The sequence below is a fragment of the Miniopterus schreibersii genome (genome assembly GCF_964146895.1).
Source record: "Miniopterus schreibersii genome assembly, chromosome: 8".
Lineage (NCBI taxonomy): Eukaryota > Metazoa > Chordata > Mammalia > Chiroptera > Miniopteridae > Miniopterus > Miniopterus schreibersii.
In genome coordinates, this window is record NC_138109.1 from 30,775,448 (window position 1) to 30,800,303 (window position 24,856).

The 24,856-nt window shown below is 34.1% G+C and overlaps 1 protein-coding gene across 1 annotated transcript in view; it reads right to left on the reverse strand.

Annotated features, from left to right (window-relative positions):
- FAF1 (Fas associated factor 1) overlaps positions 1–24,856 on the reverse strand; it is a 272,216-nt gene that overhangs the window by 224,760 nt on the left and 22,600 nt on the right. The window contains exon 2 of the mRNA XM_081143762.1: positions 22,404–22,472. Coding sequence (XP_080999888.1) covers positions 22,404–22,472 — 69 coding nt within the window. The remainder of the gene's footprint in view (positions 1–22,403; positions 22,473–24,856) is intronic.

Sequence of the window (24,856 nt, forward strand, 5' to 3'; positions counted from 1 at the left end):
ATAAAGATATATTTATATGTAAAAAAAAAAAAAAAAAGACATGGAGCCTAAAACAACTTCAGGCAATACTAGTTATAGACAGTGAAACAGGTTACCTGATGGAATCAGTTAAAAAGAATAGCAAAGAAATTCAACACAGATTTCATAATTATTTGGGGGCGTATAAGCTCACAATTAAAACTTTTAGATGCCATTATAAAAAAGACGGTTAAAGATCACTTGAAAGGTTTTCACTGTAAAGCTCATGATAGCACATGAGTTCTTTTTGACTAGAGATTAAAATTCCCAGAAAAGGTACCATATATCCACATTTTTTAAGTGCTCTAGCTCAAACCACTTCAGCAAAAATTAAGAACATGTGCTCTGAAAAACTGACAGACTAACTCTGGTAATGAGAAAGACACTAATGTTTAAAATGCATGTGAAGGACTAAATGTAAACAATAATTGAAGAACAAAAAAATTATTTTTGCATGTAAAGAAAATAAAATGCATGTGAAGGGTTTGAATAATGTTATTTCATGTAATAAATATAAAAAAGCAATTATTTCAAAGAAAGTAAGAAAAGCAATATTTCTAAAGTGATATTTTATGTTATATAATATTAAATATACGTATAACTTAATAAACTAAACTTAATGACTATGTCTTCTACAAACTTAAGATGTTTCAATATTCAGGCTGACCACAATATTTTCATTATTTTGTCACTGTGAAAATGAGAACCATCTTAAATTCAGACACAAACAATAAACCCTTATACTTATTTTAAAAGTAGCTAGGCTCATCCACTCCAGCCAGTAATTACAAGGCCCAATTCAAACCTCTCCTCCATCCCTGAGCATTCTCAATCATCCTCATATTCTCAATTTTTATTGCCTAAACCTATTTGAAGACACATTTTATGGTCTATTCACTTAACACCTATTACATTTGGCCTTATAATGTTTAATCCCTTATCTCCTATCTATGTGCTTTTTGTCCTCAATTGGAGTCTATGCTCTCATAGGCAAGAGCCATGTATTACCATAGCACTTAGAGCTAATTGATTTTCTAGAAGATACAAAGAAAGCTGTGAAACTGGTGCTCCAAATATACTAAAGAATGACAAAACAAAATTGCTTTCAATTTATTACACAATAGATCTACAGGATAATTACCTCAAGTTCAGTAATTTGAGCAATTTGCACAAGATCAGCACTACTAAAATCCAGGGTCATTCCAATTCCTCTACTTGTTGATCCTCTACTGACCGATTACCATCTGATTTGCACACTGTTCAAATATTAGCACACAGAAGTCAAAAGTGCTAAAACGGTACAAACCATTAGGTTGGTTATATTTTTTTCCATTTTTAGAACAATAAACAAAGCTCCTCTCCTAACTTTATATAACTGAAAATGATATGCAACTTATTTTGAGAAATATTGTCTGCTTACTTCCACACAGATTAAAAACTCCTCCAAACTACCACCCTCTCTCTCCCTCTCCCCACACTCCCACTGTCAACCACAGAAGCGGATGAAAGGCAGGAGAGAGGAAAACGGACAAGGAAAGCTAGTACTGGTTATTGGCAACAGAGAGTTTATGTGTGTGTCAAGGACCCATGATTTCATGGCAAACTAATCAGTGTCCACTTTGGAAACGTCTTGGGTACTGGGTACCAACGGTCAGATAACTGCCCAGATATTTATTTCCTCTCAGACTCAAGAGATGGGAATCACCACAGGAGACTCCACAGAAACAGGGAGAGAAAGGGGGGAAATAGCTTAGTTTATCACTCTCCAATCTCTTGACACTGCCTATCATTGGATGATAGCTGAAAGCCAGATGACAAGAGAGTTTGGGGATATTGGCAAACGATGGGCATTAACTATACAATGAACTAAGCAATATAGAGCAAAAGAACTGAGTGCTATGACAAAAATGTGGTAGTGTAAATGAAGGAAATTTCTGTGATCAAAAAAAGTCCTCTGAAGAGGTAAAATATTTGCTAAGACCTAACAGATGAAGTCAGTTACTTGAAAAATTGGGGAAAGAATATTTGAGGTAGAGAAAATTCCATATACAAATGTTGTAAGGTAGGAAAAAACTTAGTATCTTTGAGAAATTAAAGGGAGAAAAATAGTGACAAAGGAGGAAAACTTTCCGCCATCCAAAGTTAAAAGTGAAATGGTCAATGTCTAAAGGACATTATTAGCTAGATTTATTGCCAGTGTTTGAGTTACTACAAATCCTTAGACATACTGGGTCAAGACCCTATGAGGATTAGCCTGGATCAAGTACCTAGACTTCATCCTTGAAAACACCTCCTATTTAGAAAAAGCCATCAATAAAACATGATACCCATGTATCACAGTTAGTTGAACTGAACTCTTTAAAGTTTACACACCACTCTATGTAAATTATGCCCAATTAAAAAATTTTAAGTTACAAAAGTCAAAGGGCACATTATAGTTGTAAGAATGGCAGTGACAATGGCAGCTAACTTCCCATCAGAAGCAAAAGAAGACCACAAGATAACAGAATGATATCTTTAATCAATGTACTGAAAGAAAGTGACAACCAATCTAAAATTCTATAACAAGGGGTGATATTTTCAAGAATAAAAAGAAGGGGGGAAAAAGATGTTTTAGACAAACTAAACCTGAAAGAGTTTCTCCCCATCAACTCTTCATTAATGGAAACTCGAAAGTGTGTACTACAGTAGAAGGAAAATGATCCTAAATTGAAGATCATAAATGAAGAAAAAAAAAAGATGGGGAGAAATATAGGTAAATCTAAATGAATACTGACTGCTTAAAGTAATAACAACAGTAATTTGTGAGGATTAAATTTTTCCTACAAAACTAAAGTACCTAACAAAATAAATAGTACATAAATTGAGAGGAGAATAAATGGTAATAAACAGTTCTAAGATCCTTACAATGTATCAATATTAGAATTTGCTAAGTCAAATATCCACTTTCTGATTTCCAAGAAAATATGCTAAAAGATTTTTAAAGAATATATAATTACCAAATGAGAAGAGAAAAGGGGCATGAAGGAACGATAAAAATAACCAATGAAACAGAAGGCAACAAAAGGAGGAAAAGTGAACACTTAGATGGAACTACAAAGCACATATCATCATGATTTCACCCCATAAAGAGAAGCAACATTTCTAAATTTGACTTATGGGTAGTGCTGCCAGATAAAATACAGGATGCCAAATTAAATCTGAATTTCAGATAAATAATATTTTTTAGTATAAGTATGCATGAAATTTTTATGTGCTAAATCTGGCAACCTTTTATGAAGTCAGATAACCCTGATACCAAAACATGTTAACAACATTACAAGAGAGAAAAAATTATATACCAGTTTCTTTCATTAGCACAGATACAAAATTCCTAAATAAAACATTAGCAAAGTACATCTGAAATAAGTGAAAAATAATATATAATATTAAAATATCAATCACTGTAATGCAAAACATTAACAGAATAAAGAAGAAAATTCCTATGGCCATTTTAATCTATGTAGGAAATGTATTTAATAAAAACATCAGTTATAATTGCTAAAAGATTTTAAAAGAGTAGAAATTTCCTTAACCTGATAAAGGGTAGCTACAGAAGACCTACAACTAATATCACTTTTAGTTTAAATAGTGAAATCTTTACCTTTAAAAATGGAAATGATTCGAGGATGCCCAGTAGCATCACTCCTTTTAATACTGTACAAGAGGTCTGAACCAGTATAATATGCAATAAAAAAATTTTAAGTATTGAAAAAAAAATTTTTGAAATTTTAAAAACACAACATTTACAACAGTATCATAAACACTTAAGTACCTCAAGACTATCTAATGAAAAATGTATGCAATAACAACAAAGAGAACCAAAAAGAGTATGAAGGGACATTAAAGACTAGTTCAATAGAGTGATACTCTGTGTTCATGGGTTTGAAGGCTTTTTGCTGTAAAGATGTTACTTCTCTCCAGATTCATTTTCAAATTCAATATAATTTCAATTATAATGCTGGTGGATTTTTTAATGGAAATTGATAACCTGATTGTAAATACACATGAATATGCAAAGACCCAAGAATAACCAAGGCAATCTTGAAGAGGACAAAGCTTGAGGACCTACCCCACCAGACTAAAGACTTTTTAAGTTTTACATTAAATAAAACAAGGCAGTACTGAAGCAAGAATTGACAAGTAGAGCAATAGAACAGAACAGAGTTTTCAAAAACAGGTGCATGCATATAGGAATACTTGATTTATAACAAAGAATGGTCTTTTCAATAAATGATAGTAAATCAAATGGATATCCATCAGAAAAACAAAACAAAAAAACTTGGGCCTTTCTCATACTACACACAAAAATCAACTCCAGATGAATTACAATCTAAATGTAAAAGGCAAAGCTTCTTTTAAAAAATATAGAAGAACATCTTCGTTAGCTCAGGACAGGCAGAGGCTTCTTTAAAACAAAACAAAACAAAAAAAACCCCACAGGACTCTAAAAGCTAATTCAATTAAGGAAAAGAGTAATAAACAGAACTATATTAAAATTAGTCATTTCTGCTCATTAATAACACCATTTAAAAGCAAAAAGGCAAACAACAGAACGGAAGAAGATCTTCACAACACATAACAACAAAGAGCTCCCAAATAGAAAATGTATGGAACTCTTGCAAATCAAAGCAAAAAGACGTACAACCCAACAGAAAAATAGGCAAGAGATTTGAGTAGGTACTCAGAAGCGGGCACAACCAAATGGGCATTACTAATCAGGGAAGTATAAAACCACAATGAAATGACGATATGCCCAAGAGAATGGATGAAAATAAAAAGGTTGACAGTATCAAGTACTGGCTAGGACACAGAACATCTGGAACTCTCATAATCTGCCAACAGTAATGTAACTGGTGCAATGACTTCGTGAAAGAGGTAGTATGGTACAATCATATGTGGAAAAGAGAGGGGTAGGGATATGCACTACTGTAAGTAGTATACTGTAACATAAAGGTAAAAAATGGAACCAGGCTAGTCAGAAAGGTCTGTTGTTCAAACAAGTATCACAATTTGACTTTCACCATGTTACCAACTGTGAAATACTAACATCGTGTGCTATAAACCATAAACTGATTCACCCTCAACTAAGTGGCCTCTCATTATAGCCTAACCTCAAAGTGCTGACACCCATCTGTTGCCTTCTTCAACACATTCCACAACAGGAAAACAGGCAGGTGTGCCAGGGTAAGTAGGAAACTGAGACTGCTGCTCAAGATTAAAGGCAGTCAAAGGCAACTCCCAAAAGTCAATTCCTCTTTCAGAGCATTTTGTACCACTGAGTGGAAACATCAGGAAACCAAGAATCTACCCACACACCCTTCTCTTTTTTCCTATTCCACTTGTTTCTTCTAAATCTGGGCAGCTATTTTGCATCCTGTAACTGAGCTGCCAATTATTGACAAACCAAGGGCCAGCATTTCAGTTGTTTAAACCTCATGAGCCAAACTGCTTTTGCAAGTGAGTAAAATAAGAAAAATATCATTCCAAATAAAAAACGCATAATTAGTACCTTGAGAAAAATTGTGAGGTTATAAAAGTAATAGCAGTTTGGTCATTGGGCACACACACCCCATCCAAACCTTGGTGCCTTTCTATATCCTTTTTAGAGCCAGGTAGGTTGGTGGAAGATATCTGTAGCCACATCACAGGGATCTAGATTAAACACTGTGTTTAACCATCTCTTCATCATCCCTAAGACACACATTTTTTTAAAAGGTTGTTCTTACAAGTTTTCTATGACAATCATTAGATAAATTCAGATTGGCCACTTCAGCAAACAGTACATCTTTTATAAAAACATTTCTAAGTTTTACCAACCTACATTTTATAATCGGAAGAGAATTCGTTACTAATTTATCACATAGATAAGCTATTCTATATTACAACATCCCCCAAGGCTCAAAGTCTTGTTTATCAACTCCTATTGCTTCTTGTCTCACTTTCAAACAGAAACACTTAAAAGTGTACTGAAGAACATAAAAAGAAAATTTGAAAAAATGGGAATCTATCCCTGAATGGAAACACTATTGAAATGCCAATTCCTCCCAAGTTACCTTTCTAAGAATAAAGAAATTCCAATAGTAATACCAACATTTTGTTCTTGTAAGCTGAACAAAATACTTCTAAAACCTATCTTGAGGAAAAACCAGTTGAAAGCAAACAAAACATTTTTGTGAAAGAAGTATAATGAACTTAAGGAAAACCACTTGAAGTTAGTTCAAGAACAATTTTTTTTTAATCCTCACCCAAAGACATGTCTACTGATTTTCGAGAGAAAGGAAGGGAGAGAGAAGGGGAAACAGCAATTAGTTGCCTCGGCACAGGCCCCGACCAGGGATCGAAAAATGTAGAACCTGCCACTTCTTGATGTACGGGACGACACTCCAGCCAACTGAGCCACTCGGGCAGGGCAAAAACAAATTTTAAAAATCAGAGGGACAAAAAGAAACCCTAGCATATAGAAAACATCAACATATGCTAAAGGTGACATTTCAAGTCAAAGAGAAAACGGACTGTAAGAAAATGTTCCTAGTTAAAATTAACGACTAATTAACTGAGAAAACAGTAAGTTAGATTATTTCTACAATAACAGATCTTACGTTGATTAAAGAGTTAAATGTGAAAAAAAAAAGAAAACATAGCAGTGCTAGAAGCAATATGATCTTATAGTAAAAAAGCCCTATGTAAGCATACTAACAAAGGAAAAAAGAAGTTGACAGATTTGACCACACAAAAGTAAAACTGTACACTCACAAGCCCCAGAAATTTAAATAACAAAATAGGAAAAAATAAGCACACATACATGATTTTTTTAAAGCACATGTATTTAATAGCTAGTTATAGAAATTCACTAAAGAAATTTTAAGTAACTGAAAAAATAGACGAAGTATACAAAACTCACAGGGAATAAATATAAATGACCAATACAACATATGAGAAGACAAAATCTCAACCAAAGACATAAAAATCAAAACAAAAGAGCATGCTTACTTAGACTGGCAAATATAGAGACACACACACACACACACACAGACACACACACAGGTATCTACTGTTGCTAAGAATACAATGAAAAGGCTTTCTTATATACTGCTGGTGGGATTGCAAACAGATACAACCTTTCTGGAAATTAATTTCATAGAGTATCAAAAGCATTAAAAAAAACAAACAGGGCAGAGGAATCTCTTTTAATAAGCAACTTTTAAAACATATATATATATATATATATATATCTTTATTGATTTCAGAGAGAGGGAGAGGGAAAGGGAGAGAGAGAAACATCAGTGATGAAGAGAGTCATGGATCAGCTGCCTCCTGCACGTCCCCACTGGGGATCAAACGCACAACCCGGACCTGTGCCCTGACAGGGAAATGAACCCTGTTCTCCTGGATCACAGGTCGATGCTCAACCACTGAGCCACGTCGGCCAGGCTAAATAAGCAACTTTACTCTTAGGTTTTTGGTTTAAAAACCGAGGTATGTGCCCCTGACCAGGAATTGAACCCTCAACCCTTGGGTCCTCAGGCCAACATTCTAACCACTGAGTCAAACTGAACTAGATCCTAATTCCCTACTTCAACACTATGAGGAATAGGAACAAACCCATTCCTCAAAGCTATAGTATAACATATAAGTTTACTGATTTTCAATAAGGGTAACAAGGTAATTTAATGAGGAAGGAATAATCTTTTCACAAATGGTGCTGGACAACTAGATATCCATTGGCAGAAAATATAAAATAAAAAGAACTTCGAATCTAAATTTACACCATACAAGAACATTACCTCAAAATGGATTTTATACCTTAACATAAAAGCTAAAACTATAAAACTTGCAGGGAACAACAAAGAAGAAAAACTTTATGACCTTGTATAAGGCAAGAATTTCCTAGATAACAAAAGCATGAATAATTAAAGAAAATAATACATAAAATGAACATCAAAATTAAAACCCTCTGTATTTCAAATGATAGTATTAAGAAAAAGAAATGGTAAGCCATATCCCAGAAAAAAATATTTACAATACATATATCTGACAAAGGGCAAGCATCTTTATATATATGTATATATCCTATAATTCAGTAATAAGAAAAACAATCCAAATACAATGCACAAAAGATCTGGATCCTTTACCAAAGACTATAAATAAATGACCTATAAACATATGAGGAAGATTTGCTAGAAAACTTTTTGTGATAACGGAAATGTTCTATATATTGATGGAAGTATTAGGTACACAGATATATAGAATTGTCAAAATTCATATATCTGTATGCTTAAGATCTATGCATTTCACTTTTTAAAAATTATAACTAGTAAAAATATTCCATAATGCCTAGTGTTAGCAAAGATAAACTTTGTTGTCTATAAACTGGTACAGTAATCAAGTGTAACCAGGCAATTCATATCAAATTTGACTGAGCAATTTTACTTCTAGGAATATAATACACAGAAATTGTCAGACAAGTATATGTAAGGGTATTTACTGTACACTGTTTCACTTATAATAAATACTGAAAAATTAGCTTAAATGTATATCAATCGAGGATTAATTTTAAAAAATTATTATGGTACATCTTACAATGGGTTACTACTGAGTTAATAAAAAACTGCAACCTGAGTTACTGAGGTAATACTGGCACTGACACTACATGTTACTGAAATTGGAAGTCCCTCAGGACCCAGCCCCCTGGTACCCGAGTGTCACACTTTGACAAAATAGCTAACAGTGAACATGAACTATGAGAGTGGTAACTATAACCTTACATTCCAACTATAGCATTACCATGACCCCAGGATCTGGGGCAGCAATGGCTCTATTGCAGCAGAATGAGATCTAAAATAAGAAGTTTCAGCAACAACACATGACAATAAATGAAAAAGACTCATGCTAACAGGCTGATTCCTGAATCCCCCTGAAAATATACATAAATTTTTCCTTTAACTTTTATGCACTTTTTTCTCATCTATGGGTTTCAAAAATTTTAAGATATGTGTGATCCAAAACAGTTTAAGAAAAAGTGATATATATGTAAGCATGCTTACACATAAGCATGTGAGAAAAATAAAAAAGACTAAAAAGAAATATACCAAAACGCCACCAAAAGTTGTAGCGCAGGATTATAAGTGGCTTTCTCCTTTGTTGCTTTTATGTAATTTTCAATTTTTCCAATATCTATGTACTTGTTCATGTATTAAAATAATTAATTATATTTTTAAAATATAATAGTAGTAAACTCAGAAGAAACGGGCTAAACCTAGTTATGTTTTACATTTGTTTCTCTGCCTTCAAGGTTTCAATAAAAAGGAAGATAAGGGTAAGAAGTCTAAGCCTTTGACTAGCACAGGAAAAATAGAGAAAACAATATGAAGTTATTTGAAAAGCAACATTTTGAACAAGCCAATTAATTAATATAATGATACAAAAATACTTGGAGAGAATGAAAATCCAGAGAGTAAAAGGTTTTTTAAGGGAAGTTATCAAGATAAAGAAAAGCCCAGATATGAGGCACACAGTTTTAAAGAGATCAATCAAAAGCATGGCTTGAGCTGGCCGGACATGGCTCAGCGGTTGAGGAACCGACCTAGGATCCAGGAGATCGAGGTTCGATTCCCAATCAGGGCACATGACCAGGTTGCAGGCTCCATCCCCAGCAGGGCGCATGCAGGAGGCAGCCAATCAATGATTCTCTCATCATTGATGTTTCTCTCTCTCCCCCTCTACCCTCCTCTCTGAAATCAATAAAGACATGTTTTAAAAAAAAAAAAAAAGTAAAAACACTCTTTAAAAAAAAAAAAAAAGCATGGCTTGAATAAAGTAACGATTCTAAAACTTCACTGTGACCATTAGTTTCTATTTCCTTTCCGTCAAACCTTCATACCAGTTGCTAAGCAATATGTGCCTAAGTGTTGGACTATTATACTTCCTAACCAAAAATGCTAGGTCACTGCATTTCCAGACTAAGAGATTTGGACTTGGTTACATTTCCTGACTAGGAACAAAAGCGCCTCATTATACTTTCTAACTTACGTGGAATTCTAGACTTCATCTCACTTACTGACCAAAAATTTAAGATCCTATTATACTTGTCTAAGTATACTGAGTCTTCTCACCCGAAATAGGAGTACTGGGTCCAGATACACTGACTAACTGCACTGAACTTCATTACACCCACTAAAAGTTTAACCCTTTCACATTGACTGACCAGAACCAATACTTTCATTCTGATGAAAAACTCTCTATTTTGAGCTCCTAGATCAGTGCAGTCCAGATGGTGAAAGGTAGGTAAATACAAAAAAAAAACCAAGGGTCTATGTAAAGATTTCTTCAGAACAATGAAGAGTTCTTCCATTGTTTCTTCATTGACAGTTATTAAATAGCTTGTCATTTGAGGTCTATTGTAAGAGAACACAACTTTGTAATCCAAACCAATATAACTTTATATCATTATTAAGCATGTATTTAAATGTTTCATACATTTAGTGAGAAAATCATTTTTGGATTATGAGTTATCAAATTGAATGCTCTTGATACACACAAAACTCATCTACAAAGTGCTACAAAATCAGGCCCCCATTTTTTGTTCTGGCTTCTCTAGGAATTCCCCCTCTTTTTCTCACTATACTCTAGCCACATCAGACTTCTACCTCTTCCTCAAACATAGGTTGGCATCACCTCAGGGTCTTTGTATTTGCTCTTCCCTTTGTCGCTACAATGCTTTTTCTTCAATCTTTACATGGCTGGCTCCTCATTCTCAGGTGTCAACAAAAATGCTACCCCATAAAATAACCTTACCTGACTCCACAATATAAAATTACTCTATCTTTAGTCCTGTTTGTTTTTCTTCATGGTACCTATCACTTTCTAAGATTATATTGTATATTTATAAATTTACTTGCAAATAATAGGGTTCCCACCCATCCAAGACTCTCAGTTTCAATAAGATGGACCTTGTTTGCCTTGTTCACTGCTATATTCCCAGTGCCTAGAAAAGTGCTGGCACATAGTAGGAACTCAATATAATATTTTAATTAATTAATTAATTAATTAATTAATAAGTGAAAAAGAAAAATTTATTTTGGAATTACATATTAGCTTTTTAGAACATCATGCCAGGTGTTGGGAGTAGAGATGTTACCGATGCCATTTATCTTCGTCTAAAACCAAAACCCAAATTCATTATTTGAACATACCAGTGATCACAACTGATTAAGATTCTCTAAAACAAATATTCAGTATGTATTCAGAAGCAATTATGTCATTTTTCCTGCTAAATTGGATATGATCCCAGAAGCCTTTAATACACTTTTTGAGGCAGACACTATCAATTTGCCTTGGCTCACAGTGAGGGGGAAAAAAGTTGAACAGAGTTGGTTTGTGTGTTAAAAACTGTTTGCCATCTCTAGTATAGTGGAATATGAATCTAGAGTCAGAAGAACTAGACTTCCAAGTTTGGATCTATGGTAGAGTCAATATAATGATGGAACCAGAAAATCTAGTCAAGAAAAGTGGATACACAGGATCTGAAAGACAGTGTAAAGGTAGCAAAATCAATGAATCATAGATTCTAGCATGCTTAAAGGACTTTCCAAGTCAGATTATTAAAGGGGATGAGATGAGGGTGGGAAAGAGGGATACTTGAAATTAAGATTATGAAGAAGATATCAGTGATTGGTAATAAAAAAGTTAAGGTCAAGAATATAACAGGGTGTGCCTGAGGCAGGATAAATATTTGACAGGCTGAGAGGAAGGAAAGATTTGCAATGCCAAGGGATGGCATTCCAAAGCAAAGGTTTAATAAGAGAAAAGGTATACATATATAAAATTTGGTGGCATTTCCAGGTAACTGAAGTCAACAGTGGCTGCCTAATTATCTGTCATCCAGTATTTCCATCTGTGTTTTTAATCAATTTACTAACTGTCACATCCGAATGCACACTTCAATGACATTATGTTATTTAAAAAACAAACAAGTATTCCTTTAAACATCTCTTTTAAAGTGAGCACAATGTTAAGTTTACTTGCCCAGCAGAGAGAATTGGAAGGACACTGCAGAAGGAAAAGGTACTCCTGCAGTTTCCAGCTGCAGCATGGGAAACAGCAGTGTGGGAGCGAGGACACCCAGTGACTCCAGTCATCGACCCAAAGCATGATTCCTCTGCAACCTTTGCAGTCTCGGCCTAGTGATAATCTTTCCATGGCCCTTTCAACATGGAAACCAGTGTCCAAAGGTTTCCTGCCCAATCACCAGTACCTTGACTCCCTCTACAAGTCCCTGTGTACAGCCTTCCCGTGGCCAGAGGGTTCACACCTTGCTGCTACTCCTTCTAAAAGTTCCTTACCCTCCACATACAGCCTGTCTGTGCCCAAAGGATCCCCAATTCCATGCAAGCCCACTGCATACCCACACTACTAATTGCTCACTTGCCCCCGCATCTGTACACCTGAGAATGCCAATTACTTGCCCAGTGACTAATTCTCCAACAAGGTCTTAATCCCTTCTAATTTGTCCTTCCATGGGTACTCTCTCCCTCAGTCCTAAGGTACAAGACAGTTTCATCATATCACATCACAGTTAACAATTATTTATATTCAACTTTACCCATTTAACCTACTGTGTGGTTTTCCATATCCAGATTGGACCCAAACTGTTACACCATCCAAAACAAAACTAAACACGGGGAAAATAAAACTGAACAAAAATCATGGCCTCATCATGACTCGTAGAAAAAGAATATTGAAATTTCAAAATAACTGTAAATAAAAAGGGAGAAATTACCAACTCTTATCACATGGCCTCTCCTGGTGCCATCCCTACACCACACAGACAGGCCCAGAAATACTGAAAAGACAGACAAGGGAAAACAGAGAATTGCATTGCTCTAAAACTATTGCCTGAGAGCCTAAGTCCTATCTATTTGAAAACACTAAAGAGTGTACAAACAGATCAGAGCAAATATCACAGGAAAGGGACTTCAAAAAGCACAACGCAAAGGAATGGGCATAAATTTAAAGAGGCAGTCTAAGAAACACATAGCTCCTGCAGAGAGAAAAGAAAGTGAAAAACTCCCGTTACCAATGGAGTAGTAAAGGGGGAGAAGAAGTAAAACATGAAATTTTAGGGTCTTATAAGACAAACAAGAACCATAAAGTGAAAGCACTTACTACTCCTCACTATCCCTTCACATCCTTCCCCCGCCCCCCCCCCCCACACACACCAAACCAACCAAAAAAACTAGCTAAAGTATCTGAACTTAGCCAAACTGACAGAAGAGGGCGCCATTAAATAAAAATCTTGTAAATCACGGCATTACCATAAAAATGAACATTCACACAAACCAACAAATATATTAAGAGCTACTGCAAAAAAAAAATTTTTTTTTTAAATCAGGAAATGAAATTTCGTACATATCAAGTGAGGAAAATTCCTTCCAAAAATAACCATGAAACAGGAAAAAAACACACCTGTAAATCAATACTCCAAACTGTATACTTAAATGAAGAATTAAAAGGTGCCCAAGAGAAAATAGATGTCAACAAAATTTAATTGAGGGGCATTTAAGAAAGGCAGGAAAACAACCAACAGAATGAAAAAAACGTAATGAAAAAAGTAAAAAGGACCAGAGAGAAAGTAGTAGAAGTAGAAGAGAGACAAAATAATAAATAATATTCATACTGTTGAGACCTTGAAAACAAAAAACAAAGCAATGGAACAGAACTAAAATTTAAAACTATATTCTAAGAAAGCTTTCCAGAAATACAAAGACATAAATCTATATTTTGAATAGGTCACTGGATGCCTGAGGGAAATTAGTCCAGATTGAACAAATCTGAGACATATTCTACTAAAACTGCTAAATTTCAAGCCTAGAATTTGTGAGAGGGCTATTACACTTGCCATGTCAACTACAAAACAGACCTCTACTTACAGACTACTGACTGGCCTCTAGAACTATACCTCAATTTTGAAATTAAGAAGACAACAAATTTCTTGGTGGAAAAAAAAATCAAAATGCCAACATGTTGGTAATATAGCAATACATTAGAACTACTCAAATAGCTTCAAAAACATCTTCTACACAACTGCTGGTAATGAATTTATTAAAGGTATTGTATAATGCATTTTCCTAGCTATATCTATGAATCAAAGTATATGCATATCCATGAAGTGATTCCTTACACACTAGCTGGAAGTAATTTTAATTCTTTCAACAATTTTACACATTTTCTTGGGAGGGAGGGAGGGAGGGAGGGAGGGAGGGAGGGAGGTGTGTGGGGGAGTAAAATGTATGCACATGCCCATGTGTTGGAGTGAAGGGAAGAGGAACAAACAATGTAGCAAAGGCTAAGTGTTAGAAGAATAGTACCACAATAAGGGACACAGAGCTCCAAAGATAGGTGTCCCCCCTCAGAGAAGAGGATGTTAGGCCTTAGAGTAAGGATGAAATCTGGAGAGGCAACAGAAAGGGGGTTCGGAGGGAATCCAGGGAGACCTATAAAGCTAAAGCTTGGCTGTAGGAATATATATGGCATGTCTGAGGACACAGGCTTATTTGGCTGTATGAAGTCATGCATGCTCCTGAGTTATGGAAGCTCATTCATAATGAAGAGGTAGGGTTAAATGGTAAGGAAGCTAAGGAAGATGGTCTAAATTCTGTAACAGAGGTATTCAAAGAACAACTCCACTGTTCAGTTTAAAGTGAATATAGACAAAGCATAGTTGATCTTAGAGCATCTTGGCATCTGAAGAACTATGGAACTATTTTACCTCTATTTACCATGTAGAAAGATTTCAAGCTTGACTATGATTTTTTTAAGACATAGAACAAGTATGTGTTTGAGAAAAACCCATGCTCAAGAGAGAAAGTACTACTACATGAGTACACCAAAAAATTAAAAAACTACTAAACCATCAAAGTAAACAAATATAAACCAAACAAAATCTAAAAATAGATTATTAAAAGAGAATTAAATTGCTGAGATTTTAAGCAGTCTTACCTCAAAAAAAAATTTTGTAATGAAAATAAGGAAATATAAAATTTTGCATGTGAACATTTTTGTTTCCATTTAACTTAAAGATAGAAGTATAACTAACATTTTAAAGAAATTAGCCCAGCCGGGCGTGGCTCAGCGGTTGAGCGTCAACCTGGGATCCAGGCGATCAAGGTTCGATTCCCGGTCAGGGCACATGCCTGGGTTGCGGGCTCGATCAATGACTCTCTCATCATTGAGGTTTCTATCTCTCTCTCCCTCTCCTTTCCTTTCTCTGAAATCAATAAAGATATATTTAAAAAAAAAAAAAAAAAAGAAATTGTATTACCATTAAGTAGCTAAATTTTTTAACTGTCGGTACAAATAAAAAGAATTATAAAAACAGGAACTTCAACTGCTATATTACTTTTTCTTTTCCAAGCACACACTGATTTATGTCAGCTGATCCTTCAAACCAGCAGAAGGAACTGCAAGTCATCACATTTACAGGTGTGCTAAACCACTAACTTTGCTGCAATATTTTGTTTAAACCACTTCCAGTAATAGAAATAAATTAGTTAAATGCTAGTTTACTTCTATTTTTAAAATCAAGCCAATTGTAGGTTAGCATGCTTTTATAAAGTATCAAGATCAGACTGCATCTGATTGAACTGAACAATTTTTTTAAAACAGAACCATTTACATTTTTATTTTCTTTTAATAGTTCAAGTCATAAGTAGCATATATTACTACTACTTTCAGAATTAGCAGTGAGCTAACTCTTTACAATTTAATTTAAATAGTTTAATGTGCTCTGAAACAGGTTAGATAAGTAGTACTAGAAATAAAAAACAATAAATATTAGCCACATTTATAAATTTCATTTAACAATGGGCACATCATTTCCTGCTAGGTGATTAACGCCCCACATTTTTACTAAGTCTTAAAGCTTCTGAACTTTTTTCTACCATAAGTTTTTATAAAAGAAGAGACATTTGGCTCATAAATATAGTAATTCTAGAACTGTATTATATTTCAAGGAAAAAACACAGAGTATGAAGCAAAATCCAATAAAAAACTAAGCAGAAACTCAAGTTTCAGTCAGGCGGGAAATGTGGACCTCAAACAGTTCTGATTAGATAATGTAAACAACTGTGAGTTTAGTAAACTGAGAATTTCATGTTTGTAAAACCTTAAGTTTTCCTTTGAAACATAGGAAACAATTTTTATACCTACCTAACTACATTTTAAATAAGCAGTCGTCTTTTAGCACACTTAATTTTCTCCTGAGAGGCAAAACTTATGAAAAATTTCAAGTAGATTATCTGATGCACTTTCTTTATGGTAAAATGGCACACCAGAAATAAACAGAAGAGGGGAAAATTTTTATGAGATGCTTAAAAAAAATTGCAAAGGAAAGGATCTGTTTGTGAAAAATATTTCTCCAAGAGCTACAATAGATAGAGACATATGAATTTTATTAGTGAGATCAAAGAAATCAGCCCAATCCTATTCCTTGGTTATCTGGGTTATCCTCCTTCCTTCCTCAAACCTTCCGTTTGCCAGATAAGGAACAGTAATGGCGGTAAGAGTCAAACTTTTCAAGTATCCAAATGACAAAGATGAAAAACAGACTTAAAAATAAGTGAACTAATAATAAGATCAATCAGTCAAATAATCATTTATTAAGCAACTACCATGTGCCAAGATGAAATTAATAAGAAACATAATTCCCTTACTCTAGAATCTTACAGTACATTTAACAACAAAGCATAAACATACTTAAAGTACCACTATGTAACTATAGCAAAAGCTCTTTCACTTGACAATGTGAAATCAGTTGTGAGTTGTAGAAAGAAAAATACAGAAGTTCAGAGAACAGACTGATGGTTGAGAGAGGGGAGGGGGTTTGGGGGGCTAGGTGCAAAAGGTGTAGGGATTAAGAGGTACAAATTGGCAGTTACAAAACAGTCAAGGGGATGTAAAGTACAGCATAAGGAATATAGTCAATAATACTGTAATAACTATGTATAGTGCCAGGTGAATACCTGAAATACCAGGGGCATCAGTTTGTAAAGTATATGACTATTTAACCACTATGCTATGTACCTAAAGCTAATACAATATTGAATGTAAACTGTAATTGGAAAATAAATTTTAAAGAAAAATATAGACGTTCAGAGACTAACATACTGAATACAGAAAATCTAATAACCTGAAATCGTGATTTTAAAGCTATGAAAAATTTTATGGACAGATTTGGGTTCAAAATCAGTTTTACCCCTATCAGCAGTGTGAGCTTAGGTAGTTTACTTAACATCACTGGACCTCAGTTTGTCATCTATAAAATAAAGATAATGCTTACCTATCCATTTTTGGGAGCTGATGTAAAGAGTAAATGAAATAATGTAGGTAAATCACTTGACATGATACCTAGCACAAAGTAGACCCTCAATAAAAAGAGAGACAGTAGAGGTGAGATGGTGGTCAAATTACAAATTGATAAATTGAAAAATTCTGTAGAATAATGGGCTTATGGCCCCTTAAAAACAAGGAATACAAAGAAGGCTATATTAAAGGAAGAGAAATTGATATGACGAGATATTCCTTCACAGTAACTTCTCTTTTGTCATAGCAAGGATCCGTGCAAACATAAGCCAGTGTCTAATGGCCATTGATGAAGGGCAGCGCTCAATGCTTGGCTGCTTTCTGAGGATGACAGAGACTCATTATGTCACTGGTTAAACTAGTTCATTCATAAAACTGCAGGTGTTCATAACACTGTATAAAGTAGAAACGCAGTGCACATTCGAGGAACTCTATAGCCACATCCTGAGTAGGGTAGAAGAAACTGTTCTAAGGAATTTTAGAATAATCATTTAGAAACATTTCTTCAAAAGTGAAAATTAGTGAAATGGAAATGTCTTCGCAAACTTAAATTAATCTTAAAATGAGACAGATTATGTGCATGATAATTTTCCTTGGGTTTGACTCTTCAGTGTTTATGAATTTATTATAAGCTTCTATTAATACAATATTATCTTTGAAGACTAGAAATTCAGTAATGATCCAAAAATAGGCTGATTTGTTTCATTTTTGCCTTAAGTTGGAACATGTAGTCAAAAATAAATACAAGTCCTCTGAATAGAGTCTTTCTTCAACAAAACAGCTATGTCAGCAGAGGCAGCAAACTAGAGCAGAAATTGAGTACAAAGTTCAAAAATCATTTCCTAAGAACATAGAATACTTAAAATGTAGTATGGCTAGGTTAATGTTTACTTTTACTTTCTCTTAGCATTGGGTTACCAAGTATACGTCAGCTATCTTTCCTTGGATCTCCTATAATTTATTAGAAATTTTAATTAATTAAAGGAATTTCATATATACAGGCCTTCTGTGAAACAACTGGCATAGCATCTTGTCCTGTCTGCCATTATCTACATCATAAAGTTGTTTAAAGGGTTAAACAAAATGGTACGTACACAAGGGTTTCAAACTCATCAAGTTCTATTAAAATGTTTGCTTATATTACTATTCATGATTTACTGCTTTTTGGAGAACCTTAACAGAAACTAGGACAGAAACAGATTCTTCATAAATATTTCATGCAAGGGATCTTGAGTATAATCTGGTCCAAACTCTTAATTTATAAGAAGTTGTTCAGAAGTTCAGGGAAAAGTAACTTGACCTATGCCATACTCAATAAAATAATGGCAACAGGTTTGAAAAGCCAGGGCTTCTGATTCAAGATTAATGCAATGGGTGTACCACTATAGTTAGCTGCCTCACAGTTTGATTACTCAAAATTAACACAAACCATGTAGACTTCTGTTCTCCACTGGTCCAAATTCTTCTATACTAAAAACAGAAAATGAGCAATGGGTCAATTGTGGAGCTCAGATTACAATTTTTAGTAATCACGTAGCATACTCCATGTAAGAAGGCAGTCCTTTGGTAAAAGTTCTAATCCATTACTAATAACTCTTCCTTACGTATTTATCTTTCAGTATATAAATTGAAAATACTCATCTGCAAGGAAGGAATCAACTGTAAGTGCAGGAAAAAGTGAAAAATGAATGTCTGAGGTAGGTGGAGGCAGGGGGTACTACAGGCTGTATGTCAAGTAAAACAGTAGCCTGAGATGCTTTCCAATAGTACTAAAGTTTATATTATTTTGTCTTCAAAATTTTAGTATACATAACACAACTTGTAACTGACTCAAAATAAGTAGAGTCTAATTGTGGGGTACTTAAAACATAGGGTTTGGAAGCACTGCTTTGTGGATAGCTATATAACAAAAATAATGTGCATGATCAGGAAAAGTGACTAATGACTAAATTCCTGAAACTGTGCTATTTTATTATATAGAATACTTTTTATTTGTGTGACTATATCTATAAAATAGCTAAAATATTTGCAATATTTTTTCAGGAAGTTATTCTCATTTATGATTATAATATCCATGCATAAGAGACCACGTGTTTTATCAATTTTTCAGTACAACAAATCTTTACTGTGGATAAAAGCTGATTACTTGTAGAGAAAAGCTAGCTAGGACATATATTTCAAAAGAAAGCCAAAGTTTTCAGCTTGTGAAAGATAGCCTGATGCTTTTGCTTGGGCCCAATACAGTGGAAGATCACATTTCTGCACAAATACAGCACCAGTGTGTTTTTAAATCAAGTGCTATTACAACATTTTCCAAAATCAATTAACTCAGAAACAGTTGGAAAGCACTTGTACCATTCAAATATTTAACACTATCTGGGAAAATTATCCTTCTGTAATACTCTAGACAGATTGGATTGAGAAAAGATCCAGAACCAAAAATGTTTTAACCTTCAAAACTAATGAACATAAACCAACAGGAAGCAGATAAGGAAAAAACTTACATCCAACCCCATAAATGGTAATTCTCACATCAAAGATTTGTAGTTTATTACTCCCAGTCCACAGCCTCCCTTTAACTCCACCTCATATCCCTCTCAACCATACCATGCAGCAAGAGTGGCTCGGTGGCATTTTTAATCTCAACCAATAATTTACATCAGCCTCTCCAAAAAATACCATAAAAATGTACAAACTAAATAGAGCAATGCCCTTTATTGCAAAAGAAGCTTCAAGACAAGAAACCTAGGAACATCATTCCAAATAAGTTGCTGCCCCTTCCCCCTACACTGTGCTTTGTTAAGGATACAGAACAGTGGTAGAAGTATGGATTTGGAGACAGGCTATACAAATATTTGTAAATTCTGACAAGTGACAGAATATTAAAACAATAATAATAAGCCCGGCCGAGCGTGGCTCAGTGGTTGAGCATCGACCTGGGATCCAGGAGATCAGGGTTCGATTCCCGGTCAGGGCATATGCCCGGGTTGCGAGCTGCAGCCGATCAATGACTCTCTCATCATTGAGGTTTCTATCGCTCTCTCTCTCCCTCTCCTTTCCTCTCTCTGAAATCAATAAAGATATATTTAAAAAAACAACAACACAATAATAATAAGAAGAAAGCACGGTTTAATGAAATAGGCAATCTCAAAATATATATAGTTGTTAGAAATTTAAATTAGTGCAACCATCCTGGAAGGCAATTTAACTATAAGTATCTAAAAACTTAAAAGTATGCGTACAATTTGACCAAGAAATTTAATTATAAGTTGAATTTATTTAAGATCCTCTAGGGAAATAATAGGTTCAGTATAATTGGATATATGTACAAAAATGTTTTCTACAGCAATATATAATAGCAAAATACTGCAAAATTCTTAAATGTCTACTGATTAGTAAAATTAGTATGCTAAAACCACACCATGTAAACATTAAACAAACATTTTTTAATATGATGAACAGTAACATTTACTTGAACAAAAAACATTAATGATAGGTTATTATTAAAAAAATGTAGATCATGAAACAGTAGAAACAAAACAATCTCATTTGTACTTTAATCACATAATTAAGAGAAAACATCCTAAAATAATATACCCCAAAATGTTAATCAATTACTATCTCTAAGTCAGGGGATTAAAGGTGATTATTAATTTCTTCTTTGTAAATTTATCTTCTCAGTACATTACAATGAGCGTTATTACTTTTACAAGCTAAAAATAAATGTTTTTTATATTTTGAGTAATAAAATTAATAGTAGTAAATCTACACAAAGCACACAGATAACTGATAATTGGTTATGTAAGTCCATGCATGGATTTGAATATGCCTACATATCTAACCTCAGCTCTATAAGTACACATCTCAAGTTTTGACTTTCAAAAATTAGCACTTCTTCTAAATTGCAATTAGACTTTTTTAGGATTTCAAAAGCAATGAAGGATATCTGTGCCATCCCAATACAACCAATACTGCTCCAAGATTGTTGTGCATTTTTTAGTTTGCTTTGCAATTGTAAATAAATTACAATTTTGTGAATGTGTAGTGCTGTAATGGGCATTGCCTTTGAGTTCCTGTCACCTCCTCCACCCAAAAAAAAAAACCAAAAAAAAAACCCTAAACCACTTTTATAATAAACTGCCTGAAGTTCATAAGGAAAACCACAGCAGAATGCCACTTCTTTAACAGCTTCAGAAAGGAGTAATCATCAGTGAAGGCCCCAGGAAGTAAGGGGGAAACATCAAATAGAGTTATTCAGACAAGTCTGGCTATTCTCTTCTTTCAAGTATCTCCACCACAATATTACAGGGAAGATGAACCTTAATACAGAGTTACATAAGTTTTTAAATTATTTAAATTACATAAGAATTCATAATTTAGTAATTTAATACTGAACTTGATATTAAATATGAATTTCATATTAAAGATACAACATTTAGGTTTTATCCATTCAGATTAGAGTTAGAGATGGGCTACGGCATGCAGAATCAACTATAAGAATATTAAGACATTCAAGAATTCATAAAATTTGATTAGTGGTCAGATAAACAAAAAAAGCACTTGAAATAAGTCAGAGAAAAACAAATATTGTGTGATCTCACTTATATGTAGAATCTGAAAAGAAAATCAAACCCATAGAAGCAGAGTAGATTGGTGGCGGCCAGGGGTAGGGGGAATGAGTATAGTCAAAGGTAGTCAAAGGGTACAAACTTTCAGTTGTAAGTTCTGAGGATATAATGTACAGTATGGTAACTATAGTTAACAATACTTTACTGTATACATAAAGTTGTTAAGAGAGTAAATCTTAAAAGTTCTCACCACATAAAAAAGTAATTATGTGAGGTAATGGATGTGTTAACTAACCTTACTATAATCATTTCACAACACATCCACATATCGAATCATCACATTGTACACCTTAAACTTACATAATATTATATGTCAATTATAGCTCAATAAAGCTGGAAAAATAAAAAAGTACTTACCACTAAGTCCCAATTATTTTGTTCAAGCAATGTAATAGCTTCATCAATGTTTTCAATGCCAGTACATGCCTGGAAACAAAGTAAATAAGAATTTTATATATAATTTTGGGAATGGGGAGGTTAATTAACCTTAAAAAGGTAAACAGCATAATGAATATTTATGAATTTTTTCCCACTGTAAAAAAATAGAAGTGAATATTTTTATATTTTAATATTGTTATCAGTCTTAAATGATAGCACAGTACACAAACTTTTCTACAACTTATTTTATTCAATCAAAGATATATTCTGGAGGTTTCTTAATTATAATATATAGAAAAATTGCTCACTCCTTTTTATAATGTCTCATATAACTGGTGGTAAATAAACACCTTTCAGAGGAATTAAAATAATGCATCTTTAGTATATGCATGAATTAAATCACTGTGCAGCACTAACAAAAATTCTAGTTTCGTAACAAAAAAAAAATTAGAACATTAGGGTATCTAATAGAAATTGCAATGAAAAGAGAACTATAGGAGTAACGAGCGATTTAAAGGGAGGAAGGGGCTAGAATAGGAAGGACTACATTTGCTAACCAACCATATTAGTTATACGGCAATATACCTCTGGTGACAAATCCAATAGCGGCAACAGATACAAACTACCACAAAGTTTCATTTTCCCTGGTTTCCTAGAACAAGGACTACAGGATAGTATCCACTCCATTCTTTATAACCTCTTACTTGGCTTGGTTTCCAGCTTGCTCTCTCAAATGATTCCAACAAGTTCCTCCTCTGGGACCTTGCAAAAACTAGCTGCATAAATGAAAACTGTATAAAAACTGTTTAAGTATGAGAGTCCTCAAAAAATTAAACACATAGTCCTGGCCGGAGTGGCTCAGTTGGTTGTAGTATTGTCTTACACACCAAAGGTGGGAGGTTCGATTTCTGGCCAAGGCACATACCCAGGTTGTGGGTTCAATCCCCAGTCGGGGAGTGTGCAGGAGACAACCAATCAGTTAAACATAGAATTACCATACAATCCAGCAATTCTAATTCTGGGTATATACTCAAAGAACTGAAAGCAGGGACTCGAATGGATCTCTGTACACTCTTGTCCACAGCAGCATTATTCAAAATAGCCAAAACATGAGAGGAAGGAGGGGACTAGAATAGGAACGACTACATTTGCTAATAAACCATATTAGTTACATGGCAATATACCTCTGGTGACAAATCCAATAGCGGCAACAGATACTAACTACCACAAAGTTTAATTTTCGCTGGTATCCTAGAATAAGGACTACGGGATAATCTCCATTCCATTCCACCTAAGTGTCCATTGACAGATGACTAGATAAACAAAATGGGGTATATGCATGCAATGTAATGAAGTGTTAGCCTTAAAAAAGGAAGGAAATTCTAACACATGCTACAATATGGATAAACTCTGAAGATACTAAATTTTAAAAATCCAAACACGAGAGGACAAACATTGTATGATTCCACTTATATGAGGTACCTAGAATAGTCAAATTCATAGAGACAAAGAGTACAATGGTTGTTGTCAAGGGCTAGCGGGGAAGGGAATGGGGAGTTAGTGTTTAATGGGTAGAGTTTCAGTTTTGGAAATGGATAGTGGTAACGGTTACACAGCAATGTGAATAACAATGCCACAGAACTGTAAACTTAAAATGATTAAAATGATAAATTTTATGTTATGTATATAATTTTACTACAAAAAAATCCTGTTTAATTAAGATAAGCCCTTAGTTAACACTTAGTTGTGCTGTGAGTTTCCTACTAAACTCATCAAAGCCAAGTTTCCAAATATCTCCTATCTCGGGATTTCATTTTGTACATCCCGAGTACAGAGATCTTCCCACTTATATTACAAATGGTCCCAATAATAGTTGTTTCATATTTCACTTCTCCCTATTTTGAGCAAAGATGAAAAGCCAATTTACAAATACTTGCTAATACTAATATACCCACTACCCAACTAAAAAATGACATCATTATCATTATCTTTGAAGCCTTTTGAGTGCTACTTTCTAATTACCTTTCTTTCTCCACTAAGTTAACTTCTATCCTGAATTTTGTTTTCATTATTGTCTTGTAAGAAAAATCTCTTTCCATGAATCGGTAGAACAGCCATGAAATTTATACTTGACTAATATTTAGAAAAGTCTAGACTTATTATTCCCTTATTCATTGTATTTATTAAGTACCTATTCAATTCCAGACTTGAGAAGCCCAAAGGAGTGATGGAAGGAAGAGGTAGGGACAAAGGTGAGAAGTGGAAAGACAGGGAAAGAGCATTCATGTTAGAAAACTAACATTAATTCACTTTTACTAAAGCATAAATTTATGTCAGAAAAAACTTTTTAAATTAAGAATTATTGGGGAAAATGGAGGAAAGGAGTGATAGATGAATTACCCCAACATTATGAGAAAATTCAGCTCTATCCA